This window comes from Brachyistius frenatus, unplaced genomic scaffold, assembly GCF_029030835.1.
Source record: "Brachyistius frenatus isolate BFR_SWC_R1_liver_20210118 unplaced genomic scaffold, ASM2903083v1 Contig_17, whole genome shotgun sequence".
NCBI lineage: Eukaryota > Metazoa > Chordata > Actinopteri > Embiotocidae > Brachyistius > Brachyistius frenatus.
Window position 1 is genome coordinate 2238587 of NW_027210616.1, and position 14476 is coordinate 2253062.

The 14476-nt window shown below is 39.4% G+C and overlaps 1 protein-coding gene across 2 annotated transcripts; it reads right to left on the reverse strand.

The window, feature by feature from the left end:
• Positions 1 to 674: 674 nt before the first annotated feature.
• Positions 675 to 12830, reverse strand: cul4b (cullin 4B). Of its 2 annotated transcripts, none has more exons than XM_069694259.1 (20): positions 11897 to 12830; positions 9774 to 9889; positions 9550 to 9653; positions 9360 to 9429; positions 8298 to 8371; positions 8045 to 8207; positions 7723 to 7812; positions 6151 to 6233; positions 5999 to 6066; positions 5760 to 5878; positions 5429 to 5621; positions 5216 to 5320; positions 5020 to 5130; positions 4837 to 4907; positions 3905 to 4012; positions 3684 to 3797; positions 3489 to 3594; positions 3207 to 3379; positions 2965 to 3117; positions 675 to 1237 (listed from the first exon to the last, which is right to left on the reverse strand). In XM_069694259.1, the coding sequence occupies exons 1-20, from the start codon at positions 12387 to 12389 to the stop codon at positions 1142 to 1144; spliced, it is 2610 nt and encodes an 869-aa protein (XP_069550360.1). In that variant the 5' UTR covers positions 12390 to 12830; the 3' UTR covers positions 675 to 1141. The 2 variants fall into 2 exon arrangements, with proteins under 2 accessions (XP_069550360.1, XP_069550359.1); XM_069694258.1 differs by having other exon boundaries at positions 4822 to 4907.
• Between the last annotated feature and the right edge of the window lie 1646 nt (positions 12831 to 14476).

The window sequence follows — 14476 nt, forward strand, 5'->3', positions numbered from 1 at the left end:
CGTTCGTGACCCGGGGATTAATAATGGAAACCCGATTTTAACAGTTATTTTTAATCGGAAGCAATAAATCTAACAGACTCATACAAACAAGGGGCATGTCTAATCAATCATAGTTTTTCCTCGTGTTGAGGCATATTCCCTCCACTTTTCAGCAAGGGCCTGCAAGCTCCACAGGGAGACTTACACACACACACACACACGAAAACAAAAACAAAAAGGTGTATGTGTGTAGTATGACAACAGAAATGGACTGTCATTGCATTGTGCTTTCAGTATACCTTTCTAGGGGTTAACAAAAACCTAACAAGCAGTTGACTGTCAGATGGGATCATTTAAAATGCCACTTTTTGTGATGTATGTACAAAAACGTACAAAGAAGAAACAAACGTAAATGCATATTCTTGTACAACGGAACTGTCTTAGCAGCTTGAATACACCCTATAACAAAACAAGTGCTCCTTATTTTTTTTTTTTTTGGCACAAACCGTTTTGAACATTTGTGTGTGTTCATGATCACAGCTTTATGAAGTGGCTACATGGCCTTAAAAAGTGTAAAACTTTGCTGCATGGTCACACATTTGACACAGATATTCTCCAAATTGTCGTCCCTCCAACTTTGAATGTTAGTCCAATAGTCCCACATTTGACACTTTGACTGAAGAAACAAGCATCAGTTTAATTTTTTTTTTATCCTTTTTCTCTCCAACAGGTGGTACATTTAGAGCATTTTTAGGTGTCATCATTTGCTTGGGATACTGGATGAACAAAAAAACGAAATAAAAGACTTGATAACAAAGAGCATATTGATTCAAACCATGGACAAAGAAGAATCTAAGTTTGAAAATAAATATTTTTCCTCTCCATTAAAAAAAAAAGCAAACTGAACAACATCTGTGTGTCTTCCTTGTCCCAGCTCTCTCAGAGGCACTGAGAAATACGGACAATATTCTCTTTTCAATGGGCATGCAGTCCACAGGATCACAAGACCCCTGACAAAAAAAACCCTGTGGAGCAGTAGCCATTCACTTGTCGGTCACTGGGTTGAAGATGATAATGGTGAACATCCACTGGAGCTAAAGATTTTAGAGACCGATCACTCAGAACAGCTTTCATCTTGGCTGGACCGTCTCTTTTCCTTTCTCTAAGCCACATAGTTGTACTGGTTGGAGTTCTCCTTGTCACGCTCCATATAGTCCCTGTCAATAAGAGACTCTATCCTCTTCTTCAAGTCAGCAGGCTGAGGAGGAGAGAGGAGACATAAGTTAACACACGAGGCACATTTCTGCTTGTTCTTATACTTTGAGGTGTGACGTAAAGATGATTCACATCAGCCTTCACGCTTCTTCAGAGCAATTTATTACATAAAAGTCCCCTTTATACAGACCAGTTTAGATCTTCTCTGCAAAACTTGTCTTAAATCAGCTTTATTTTACCTCTCCCTCAGTACTTCTGAACAAATAGGGCCATTAATCTGTCTGCAAGATGTAAAATAAAACAGCCTGTGAACTTATTGATCATATGAAGCACTACGTAGAGAATTGTTTTTACTTTAAGAAACCCCGAGTGTACGCATGGGTTTACATCTACTCTATGATATTCATATGTTACCTTAGTTCCTCTGGGTTACACACATAAAGCTCAAATCTGTCACCTCTCTGCCTTCATAGAGGAAAGCACATTCTTACCTTCCACCTGGTCTTAACACAATATATATTGTTTTTATCAGAGGGCTTATGTCATATGTCATAGATTCTTGGGATTTATTTCCCTGTGGATCTTGAAATATGCCTCTTGGCTAACTTCACCAACTTAAATCTCTATAACGGGACACGTATCGGGCTCACAGGAATATTGCGACCAACTGCCACAAAATGTGAGACATGGTCATGAAAATCAGAGGAGTGGAACAACTTGAGAAAATGACAGGCTGGCTGAAAAAACCCAAAACAACAACGTTCCTCTGTCCCCTTTTTTAAATTTAAATTCATCATTATGTTGTATTGTGCTAATATATATTCGTCACGTTCCCACACTCCAACCAGTAACTCTAAGTTGTTGTCATTTTGTGTCTTTTTGTCTCTTCCCTTCGTAACATTTGGTGTTCAGTACTTCTTTAAATGTTTCTTTTATATATAAAAATGTTTAATTTGAAAAATTTAAAATATAAATATTCAATGAAAAACAACTAGTAATTAAATAAAAATTCCAGGGAAAAAAAAAGCTAAAAAAAACCAACAACAACCTGTTTATTGTAATAAATAATATCCTTATCCTAGATTTGCTAAACTGACAAATCTACTGTGCTGATTATCATCCAATATAAGCTTACGGCATATACAATGATACTGATGTACATATCGGTTAAAAACTTTTTCCAGTTCATGGTTTGTCCAACACAGAACCTGACAATTACTTAAACACTATATTGAGGAGTCTTTAACTGAATACTGCCTGATAAATAAATAGAAAACTTTAACTCTTAAATATTCATATTGGTTTATAGTCCGGTATCTGATGGGTTTTGATCAGAAATTCACACATTATAAAAGTCAATCTGGCTTGAACTTAACATTAGCACAATAATACTGGCATCCCTGCACAGGACATAGAGAATATAGAATATATGGGTGGATAGATCCTCAGTAGTTCACAGCAATTGAGCTGCGCCTTCAAAAACTTTCCTTTGCTTGTCAACTGGATGCATTAGATAAGATTCAAATGCATTTCAACACAAATGAAATGCAAAACTTCTCATAAATGAAGCTCAACGATTTAAAGTTGTGTGAAATCCTGGTGGCCTCAGTGGTTAAGACACAGACCGTGTAATCTAACATCTTTGGCCTGAGTCCAGCCGGGGCCCTCGCTGCTCGTCACCCCTCCTTTCATTTCCTGTCACCTGTCTACTGCTGCCGTGTAATAAAAAGGCAAAACTGCCAGAAAAGGATTGGGAGTTGCGCTCATCACCTTGACAGGGAACTTGAGCTGGTTGTAAACCTCAGACATCAAGAGATTATGGCTCAGAGTCTTCCTCATCTTCATGATCCGCACGATGGCAGCATCGATCTGGTACTGACGATCCTGAAAGACCCTCTCTGTGGTGCTGGCTTGCTCCTCCACCTGAGGTAACAGACACAAGTTCAAATCATTTCCCCTTCACGTTAAAAGTTCATTGAATTCAGTAAACTACTGTGAGACAACATTAATACCGTTTCTTTCATCTGGATCTGGTTTATTTTGATTCTGAAGAGCTTGTGTTTGAAGTCATCGTTGCAGGAAAACTTGTCCCCGTCCTCCACATCTTTGCTTTTTGGGAGTTTGGTGAGGACACGTGCTTTCCCACATGCGAGCGACTGCAGCGTCCGCCGCAGTTCACTGTCCTCTGTAAACCCGGACAGTGTTTTAGATCAGTGGTGGTGAATAAAGACGACATCATTCCTTCATGAAAAATCGATATGCTGCCAACTAAACTCTGATGTGATGATACAAACCTATTCCTGTTGCCAGTTTGATCTCCTCCAGGGTGAACTCCTCTCCTTCATTAAACATCAGCAGTACGAGTGTCTGGAAAAGTGACACCTGTAGCTCTTTTTTGCCCTTTTGCCAGAAAAATCAAAGAAAACAATTAATATTAAGCTCTCTGCTCTGAAAACACCTCAGACCAGTTTTAGAACAGAGATACAAACCTCTTTAAATTCAGCTTTTAAGACACAATGGCCTAAAGTCGATTGCCACTGCAGCTTCCTGCCACTGTGTTTGCCCAGGTAGAAAGTCTTGAAGATCTCTTGCAGTCGCACCATCTGGATGAAGATAAGAGAAGCGTTACAGAGCAACACAGAACAATTTTATTGCGTGGCAGGTTATATACACAGCATGTTACAAATTTCAATATTTGCCCGGCACTAACCTCAGGAGGCAGGTGCACTTCCATCGGGACATAGGTTGGCCAGTAGCCCATTGTGAGGATGTTGACTGTCAGCTCGATGTTGCCGGGAATGTTTTGGCACTGCATATACTAAAATAATACAGAGACACAGGTCTTATCTGTCTGTAAACTTGTGCACTAATTTAATGTCCCTTTTCTAGTTTATCAAACCAAGAAACCGAATCTGTTCGCAGGTATTTAAACTGAAAACTGCTGTTAATAAAATAAGACTTGCTAAAACCAAGTAGAAGGCTCGACTTCGTATGAAACACCAGAGGGGTTTTTCATTTGAAATGAAGGCTTTTTATTTCATTAGGCTGGGAGGAGGGCTGTAGTGGTGAAGAGGGAGCTGAGCCGTGAGGCAAAGCTCTCTGTTTCCCAGTCGGTCTACATCCTCATCCTCACTCGTGGCCGTGAAATTTGGGTAATGACCGAAAGAATAAGATCACGGAGCGGCTCGGGATCCCCCGAGAAGAGCCGAGGGAAGTTGTGGGGAACAGGGACGTCTGGGCTTCTCTGCTTTTTCTATTCCAACTGAGACCCTGATTGAACTTAAATGTTAAGAAGATGAGATGATGACTTTTTTTGTTGTTGTTTTTAAACAGAGAAAGTCGCGACCTTCAGCTGCCCAATGTTGTTTGATTAGTCACCGACTGCGCTCGCCGCGCTACTGCGTTCAAGCCAATGTCGTGGTGTGCGTGAGCTTTCGTGGGGCGTTTCGATTTTTGCTGGACGCAACGTTTTGTTGAAGCTTCGCTGAAATTATTAAAGGAGATGGATGTTTTTCATGTAGTGCTTGTTACCTGTAAACACGATCTTTCATATCAATTAATGGCCTCATCAATCGAGTATAAATGTCCCATCGCGTGTATATTGTTGGACATTTAATACAGTGTTACCTGTTTGAACTGTACCATGATGTCTTTAGAAAGCTCCATGTCTTTGAACATTCCCTCCAGTTTGCTGGTGAACGCTGCTCCACATTCTGAGGAAACACCAAAAGGTCACACGTCAATGTGCATCTAGTCTAAATGTCAGGATCCCCTCTTTGTCTTTTCTTTCCCGTTGTGTGTTAAGACGTGATGGATTTAACTGACCGTGTTTCAGCTTCGACAACATTGATTTTTCCGCATCCACAGAGGCGCTTTTTCCAACCAGCAACCTCTTGGCCAGATCCTTTTTGTAAAAGGCCTCAAAAACATCTTTTCCTACAATAAAACCACATTATATTAAATAGGAACAGCCACAAAGGGAAAAATACAATACTGAAGTGAACGTGATGGGAAATATTACCATAGATGAATCTAAAGATAATCATTATTTTATCCAGCATCTTCTCCAGTTCTTCATCTGTTGCCTCTTTGTTTCCTGCCCTTAGCTTTGAATCCACATGTTTTGCTGTAAATAAGTGTTTATTTACATGTTATTTCATGGAGGTAATAATGATATGCTCCTTTACTGACAGTGTGGCAGTTATGAAACAAAGAAAAGTGTTCAATTACTGACCTATGAGCTCTGCGGGTTTATTTGGCCGTTTGTTGATGAAGGTTTCGAAAGCCTCCTTCATGGCATTCACAAATTTCTCATTCTTCATGAAACACACGTCAATGATGTGATCCACCTTATCTTTGAAGTCCAGCAACTCTTGCACCATCGTTTTGTCTTTTTCCGGGTTGATTACGATTGTGCTTCCAAAAGACTACAGGGTGATTTTCAAGACATTGGAAAACGATAGAAAACGGTGTCAAAAGGTTAAAAAACTGAACATGTGAAACAACTCCCGAGAGCTCTGCACCTTCATGCCGCATTATACTCGGCCTTTTATCAGCTGTCATACCTTTATGTACTCTATCCAGTGCTGCAGGAGCACCTGAACACCACCTCGCACTCGACTGAAGAGCTGATAGAGGAGAGACAGATCCTGAATTCTGTTCTCATCCAGCAGGTGAGTCAGCCCTGCAACAGACAGTCAGACGTCACGTTCGAGAGTGTGCAGTGCAGACATTTCATTTCCCTGGACATCTACATACTGCTCCGATGCTACTCGTGTACATGTTTGTGTTTACTGTTGTGTACCTTTCTGCAGAGTTGCGGTGAGATGTTCACCCAGCAGCTGCTTCTCCACTGTAGCAATGAGAGGTTTTCTGAGAGGAGGAAGAAAGCTCAGGTTACACGGGAATCTCGGTCAGTGGTCAGTAGCAAACCGAATGCTGCAGTCCAAGACTCACTGTGTGCTCTGGTCTAGATATGTGATCACTCGGTCTGCCTCCTCCTCCAGGCGCTTGTTGACATGATGGAGATATTCTGGTACCTGAAAAAAACACAACAACGAAGGAAAACGTTTACATTCGCACCACGTTGTTACACATTTACTTATTGAGTACAGATACTGTCGGTCTCAACGGCTTTTTAAAAGACTTTCTCAATTAAAGCTGAATAGAATCTGTCAGCACAATAATGTTTATTTAAATGAGCACTTTTCAAATCACATTTTCTGTGGTGCTTCATGTAAGATAGCAAACTAAAACCAACAATCAAATGGACAAATTAGAGACTGTAAAATACATCAAATCAATAATCCAGTATTATTAAAAAAAAATTATAATCGAGTTAATAAAAGCAGTGAGTTGAGATAAACCCTGAGATAATAGTCTGTTTTCAGAGGTTGTGACACCGCCTGCCAGAAATAGTTTCAGGGACAACAAGATTTAAAGGGAAAGAAGTTGGCAAAGTAAAACAACTCGATGATCAAATAAATCAATTTATTACAGTCTTGGGTCAATAAATCCGAATCTGAAAGGAGATTTTTTTTAAATGAGACGGTCTTCAAGCACTGTACCTACAATGTTAAAGTATTCAAAAGTATTCAAACGAGTTCATGTGTTGTAGTTTTTAAATATTAGCACAAATTTAATCAGATGTTTATTTGAGCAGGTAAATACGGATTGCACAGTTTACCTTCTACATGTAAAGCTATCTTTCTTCAATATTCGCTAACATAAAAAAAAATTGTTTTCACAGCCTTTAGGGAAACTACAACCTCTGAGCTGTTCTACTTTTGATCAAAATAAAAATAACAGTGAAAATAAGTCTCAGCGCCTCAGCATGTCATCAGAGCTGCCAGTCGCAAAGTGAATGTTTTTCTGTCTTCACTACTTTAATCAAGTGAAAAGGTTTTCAAGCTGAGATAAAAGAAAACCTTCATTCAAAACATGAAGTTATGAACAGTGAATACATTTGTGTTTTCCCTTCGTCTACGGTGGATTCCTGGTTTCTGCACAACATGCCGAGTCGCTTTCTGTTTAATTCTGAGGTGTAGAGAATTAAAACCCGATGCTTCGTACACATGACCTGGACTGGAAATATCAGATGTAGTGCTAGAGCTAATGATATTGGTCATTGGTCATTAATTTCCTGATTATTTTCTTCATTAATGACTTCACTGTTTTATCTGTAGATGTCAGGAAATTGTGCAAAGTGCCCACTATAATTTCCCACATCAAAATGAACCAATCAGATGGCTTGTTTTATCCAGTCAACAGTCCAAAACTCCTCAAAGATATTCAGTGCATAATATCTGACAAAGAAAATCTTCAACCCCTTAAGATGAAAACTGTGAACGGTTTCATAATTTGAAGATTGTCAAAATATCTGCCAATTAATTCTCTTTCGCTAAACTAAATGACTTGAGCTCTAATCATTATGTAAAATCAGATTTAGCCATCTCACATTACCGAAAGATGAAAAATACTTAAGAAAAACCAGAATGTGTGTCGAGTGTATCGGGTGACATAAATCACCTCTCTCTCCTGCATCAGCCTCTGTCCCTCCGCAGCGTACAGTCGATTAGTTTCCTCCAAAAAGCGCTGCTCAAAGGAGTCTTGATAAATCTGTCAGGCAGAGAGAGAGAACAGGTTTCATTAAAACCATGCGTCAACAGGAAAGCGACAGGTCATCACAGCCCCGTGCAGGTTATCATCACAAACAACACAGCTGCCAGAGACACACTTTTCCTGTCGTGAAAGGAGAAATCAAAATGATCTGTGGCTTTAAATAGACATTTCCACATTCATCACTTAATGTCTGGCTCATTATTGAGATGATAATTAGTTGGTGTGTTACCTGCAGGTCGGAGAGCATGCTCAGCAGGCTCCTCAGCAGACTGCGGTCGATCGCCTCGCCGTTTCGCTCCCTCTCAATGAGCAGCAGGATGCCGTCGATGGTTTTACTCTGGACCTTCAGGTCACTGATGATGTAGAACCTGAACAGCTCCAGACCCATGTCCCTGCACACCACAGCAGCTGGTTCAGCACCCACCACAACACAAATCTGCCTCGTAACGATTTAAAGGTCGGGACCGTCGCAGAACACTCACCAGATTGATGGCAGCGATGAATTTTGCAAAACGTAGGTGCGGTCCAAAAACAAAAATATACTCCTAATCATGATCTGAGAAACAATGACAAACATTCACAGTTAGAAACGAGCACTGATGACACCGTTAGTCCCTTTCAACCGGTTTCTTGTTTGATTTTTGATTAAAGGGTCATTCCACCAATCGTATACATAAAGTTTTCTTGACTTGAAGTGTTACTGTGACTCTGAGAGAACAACCCTGATCTTGAACTGGGTTTGAAACTTCGGCTTTTAAATGAACACCGTGTAGAATTTAGGAGGATCTATTGGCGGGAACACAATATTCATAATTACGTTTTCGTGAGGGTATAATAACATGAAGCTAAGAATCACAGCCACCATAGATCCTCCTACGTGCTTGGAAGGAGAGGATGAAGCGAGGGGAATTCATTTGGTTGCAACCTCACCGCCGGATGCCACTGAGTCTGAGCACGGAGTTTGAAAGATGCACCAGCAGATCAATTCATGTGTCACTTATTAATGGGAAGTTTTTGCATGCGTTAGTTCACATCCTGCATGTGTTTCACTGTGTCATTGTAACACACTGCTGACGCAGCCTTTGGCTTTTTAGCAATATTAAAATACAATACCAAAAAGTATTTTTCTGTATGACGGGCTGAACAACTTACATAGATGCTGTGAAAAATGTATAATGACAATATAGATTATCTTCATTGTATCTGTTGAACTATCCAATAGATTAGCGTTTTGTAAATCTTCTGTCCATCTTTACCAGTCTGTTAGTATGGTTGCTTTTGTTGGCATTACTTTAGTTGCCTCATTGGCTCGAGAACATCCAAGATGGTGATGTTTGCAAAACTGAGAACTAATGACAGATGCCGCTGCTTTAATTTTAACAATTGTTTATTCAAATCTGTCTCTCACAAATCCCTCATCTCGATGGAAATGCAACACTAAATCAGTTGAATACACTTTTACACGTGAAAAACAAACTGATGGTTTTGTGGGTTTTAAGGATGATGAGAACAAACACAGGACTTATCACAGGTATGAAACATACCATTTGTCTGCAGTGATCTTGCCAACACTTGTCGATTTTCTTCAGGAAAAGCACGCTGTCCAGAGCATCCGTGAGAACAGAGTTAAGTCAACTGTGCACTTTAAATCAAGAGCTTGACAGCACATTATGATCACGACTGCGCCACACTGAATAACTGTTAAGATTTAGTGATGGAAACTGTAAAGGATATTCTCTGAATTGATCGATCTGTGCCTTGATGTGGTCTTCACACACGGCCCTCAGCTGCTTGTAAAGCTTGGCAGAAATCTTATGGGAGCAGAGATTTTCAACAGCCTGAGGGGACAGACAGAAAACAAAAAGTGTCATAACGGCGATGATAACAACAGAGCGGCTGCTGGCGGCCCGTTCACACAGCGAGCTTCCTCTGAGAGGTCAGCAGGTCTGTGGCGATACCTGGTAGAGCTCCTCTAGATTGTACTTGATTGAAGTGCTGTTCTGTATGGCCTCCACCGCCTCCTTCAGCTTCTGCCAGGTCTCCTGTGTGTAGTTCTCGGGCAACTTCGGCTTTTCTGTGAGCAAAACAAAACACAAAAGTGTGAACGACAGCAGGACCTCAGTGGACCATTTTGCTGTGTCACCAGTGTCACTGACAGCAGTGCTATTTTAAAGCAGCTGTGTTTGTTTCTATATTGAGTCGAGCGAATATCTAGTCACTGAATATTAGACATGGCATCAACCAAGATGCATCTTTTCTCTTATTTTCATTTTATAAGTACAGTGAACCCTCGTTTTTCGCGGGGGTTACGTTCCAAATAGAAACCGTGATAGGCGAAATCCGTGAAGTAGTAACCTTTATTTTACAATTGAAATAGATAGAACTGGACATTAAATATATCTACATTACATATAGTCGTAATGTGATTTCAATGCATGATGCAAATCCGTGAAGCAGCGAGACCGTGAAAGGTGAACCGCGTTATAGCGAGGGTTCACTGTACACCAAACTGCAGGGTCCATGACATTTCCGTTTAATCTGAAAGAACTGTAAAACTTCCTGATGCTATTTTTTTCATTCACTTGAGGGCTCTTTATATTTTTACTATTTACTCTACTTGCCACTTGGTTGTCTTTTGATCTCAGAGAAACTATTTAATTAAAGATAAACATTGTTGAAACCATTATCACAATATCAATCAGGACATTTTCCAAAAGCTGCAACATTTAGTCAATTACTTGCCAACTATTTTGATATTGATCATTTGTTTTAAGCCATTTTTTAATGAAAAAAAAATTGCAAAAAGTTCTCTGCTTTCAGCTTCTTCTATGTGAATATTTCCTGATTCTTTCAGTCCTCCATGATAATAAACTAAACATCTTATGGTTGGTGACTGCACCTTCACCTTTGAGAAACTCTGGTCGACATTATTTATAATTTTCTGACATTTTAACAGTGTTTCAGGTATGTTAAATGTGCAATCAATTTCTCTTCTTAAATAAGTAATAATTTCTGTTTCTAATTTTGTTCTTACATATTCTACGTCACGTTCTTATTGATACTGACATGACTACTTATAGTTTTGTCAAAGTTTGAAAGAACTTATGACATTTTTTTAAACATTTCTTAGTTCATTCACTCAGATAAGTTATTAACACTTTATAGTCGATACGACACCTATAAAATGACACCTTAAGTGGTTCATTGAATACTCTACACAATGTGCACAGTGAGAAGGTTTACTTGCAGCTCTTGTGTTAAGCATGAGACTAAAACAATATGTCTGTAGTGCGGAGTTTTCTTTTTTTTTTTTAAGTGCCCAAATGTCATGGCAAAGTTGATATTTGTAGTAATTGCTCAGCATCGGTCATGCAAGCAGTGGAGCCACATCACATACCTTCACCAGTATCTGAAGAACCCTCATCTCAATCATTACAATTAATTTGTGATGAGCAAAGAGAATATCGACATATTTCCGTATCGCAATCGGCCAAAAGAGGTGGAAAATATCGGCACATTGGATATAGGCAAAACAAAATCAGACATTGGGCATCCCTCATATTTGAGCAGCTACTTGTAACAGCCTTAGGACCAACCAAAGACTATTAAAAACTCCTGATAATCTTGAACAAGGTCTCCCATCCCATTCATAACATGATGGACAAACTAAAAAACACCTTCAGGAACAGACTCATCCAACCCAGGCTGTTTAAAGGAGCGATACAGGAAGTTATTCTTACCAGATGCTACTGATTACAACTCATCTGCCTTTGCTCGGCCAGCGGTGACCGAATTGGACTAAACTGTTGCATTTTGGCACCCGTGTATACACCAATGTGCATTTTTGTGTATTGTTAACTTTGAATTTTATTGTATTTTTAAGTTTATATTTTACTGTGCTATCTATTTATCTATCTAGATATACAGTATATGTGTATATATAGGTACAGGCCTGCAGGGAGCACACCACTGTAATAGCAGGGACTTGTTTGCAGTTAAGTTTTACATTTCTGGCAATGTTTTTTTTTTTTTTTTTTTTTTTTTTAGCTCGGATCTCATTATCCATCAGTGTTTCTGGTACCTCTGAAGTTCTTGATGACTAGTTTCTTGGCAGCACCGGGTTTACTGTTGGAGAAGGTGGCGGAGCCTGCGGTTTTCGTCAGTCCGTTTGCATGGTGTCCCACGCCGCCGGCCAGGAAAGCGGCTTTGCTTTTGTTATTGGAGCACGAAGCAGCGGCGGCGGCGGCGGCAGCAGCAGCCTCCTCAGCCATTTTCACATCCAGTCCAATGAAATCCACTGAATCCTCGAACCTCAACTTCTTCTGGATGTGAAGCGGAGTGAGAGAGCAGCAGGAGGAGGAGGAGGAGGAGGAGGAAGAAGAGGAGGAATTCAGGGTCTTGGGAGGCGAAGAGGAGATCGTGTCGCTAGTGTCTTCCCTCTCTGAGCCGTTTATTTTCCTCTTCTTCGGAGATGTGATGTTACCGCTGTCGTTTTTGACATCAGTAGCCGCGGGTCTAGCCTCCTGGGTTGGCGGTGGTGGGGGATTAGGGGAAGATAAACCTGTTGGAAACATGAAAAAACGGGAATACTAATTCTTAACAGCCAGTCTTCTGATCCGAAACTTCCAGGCTCGCCGGGGGAGGGAGGAGGAGGGGGAAGAGCTCAGTCTCCGATAGCTTTTAACTGTCTTAAAACGGTGGGGTTTCACCCAAAGTCTTTTATCCCGTATAAAACAGACAATAAATTGCAAAACTACACAGCTCCCACTTGGACCTAGCCTTGTCTCTTTCTTGTTATTGCTGGCAGGAGAAGAAAGATGGTCGGCTATTGCTTCCTCTTTTGCCTCGCTTGTCTCACCGCGTCGTAAAGTCCTCGTACTGAGAGTGAAGGAGTGAAGCGGCCGTTAAAGACTATTATTTAAAGACGAAATATCGCTACAGCAAAAACAGGCCCGCATGATAATAAAACATCCGTTGGTAAACACTGGAAAAAAATTCACTCATAAAAGCTAGTCGGTGACCTCACCGGAAGTACTTTGTACAAAAGTACTTTTTTGCACAAGCGTGTTTTTTTTTTTTTTTTTTTTTTAATATATATACCGCTGCAACTATTTCGACCACAAGATGGCGCCACGGCGAAACCATGGATTCAGGGTTTGACGTCACTGTCTTGATCCCACCCGCATTGGCTGAACACCAAACCCTTACTCTGTCTCTGATTGGTTCTGATCGTAAACATCCAAACAACGAAACAAAAAAGCACTAGCCAATCAGAGGTAGAGTAGGGCGGGTCTTCAGAGAATGCGGGTGCAACAAAAAAATAAAGCGAAATGATCAAACAAGTGAATAAAGAAATTATTACATCAAACTACAATTTTGAGGTGGTTGTGCTGTAATGTAGTATTTTCATTTCGTCTTACTTTATACTTCACTACACAAATAAATATTGTGCTTACTTGACTGCATTAACAGCTATAGTTGATGAACTAGTGAAACAAAATATGTTGTCAGTTTATCAAAAACAGTATATAGCAATAAACATTTTGCCAATTTAACATCTGATGGGCTAAGATTTTATAATTTCCAAATAGTTACTTGTCAAACCAATTTTATACCATGTTTGATGCGGTCTCAAATGGATGTCATTTCAAGAATTGACATCCAATTATGTTTTTCTGCTGCTTTTCATGATATGACATTTCGTCACAGTGAACATACTCTCAATTTGTTTTACATTTTCAACCCTAACCCACAGTCACTTTGAATAACTGACTTATATTTACTACTTACAGCATTGTACACTTTTATTTTGTTCCTATATTTTTCTTGATCCTTTTCCCCAAATTTACTGTGCAAAATATTCTTGTATATTTCTCTGTAATGTGATATTTAATGTTAGACTTGCACTATGAGCAGTCTAGTAGATGGTAATTATTTTACAGCAAAATTTTTGTATCCAACAAATAACAGTGTTTTAAGTTGAATGTGAACATGAAATACACTGCTTTAAAGCTTTGGAAAAGAGCGCGAGTGTGACAAAAATGTGAAGAAAGTATCACAAGATAATATGTACATATCTTCTGAAAATGATTATTATTGCTATTAATGCACTATATGTCTTGCGGTATCTACATTATTTTGTGTGGGTGTTGTGGGTTTGTGTGGACCCCTTCAAAAATGAGATGATTACTCTGAAGGGGGCTATCAATTAATAAAGTTGATTCAATATAAAATGTAAGATTACAAGAAACACTTCCAGTTCATTCTTTCAGCATTATTATTTTAGGATATTAAGACTACTGGCAGATGTATAAAAGTGAACCTTGTTTATTCACATTTAGAAAATGGTTCAGATTTGATCGATAATCAATTCAAATGTCACAGCTGTACTTTGCAATTAATGTAAGATAGTAATAACGTCACAACTGAGGTGTAATAATGACGTGTAGTTATTTATGCGAGCTATTAAAAACTGCTTTGTCACCATGGAAACTGCCTGTAATAATATTGAACAGGCGCAACATTTTCAACAAATGTTCACATGACTTATCCCTGTTTTAACTGTCTGTTTAGGATTAAAAAAAAAAAAAAAAAACATAGACTGTACATAAAAGGTAAACCGCAAAGGATAAAAAAATAATAATAATTTTGTAAACGGAAA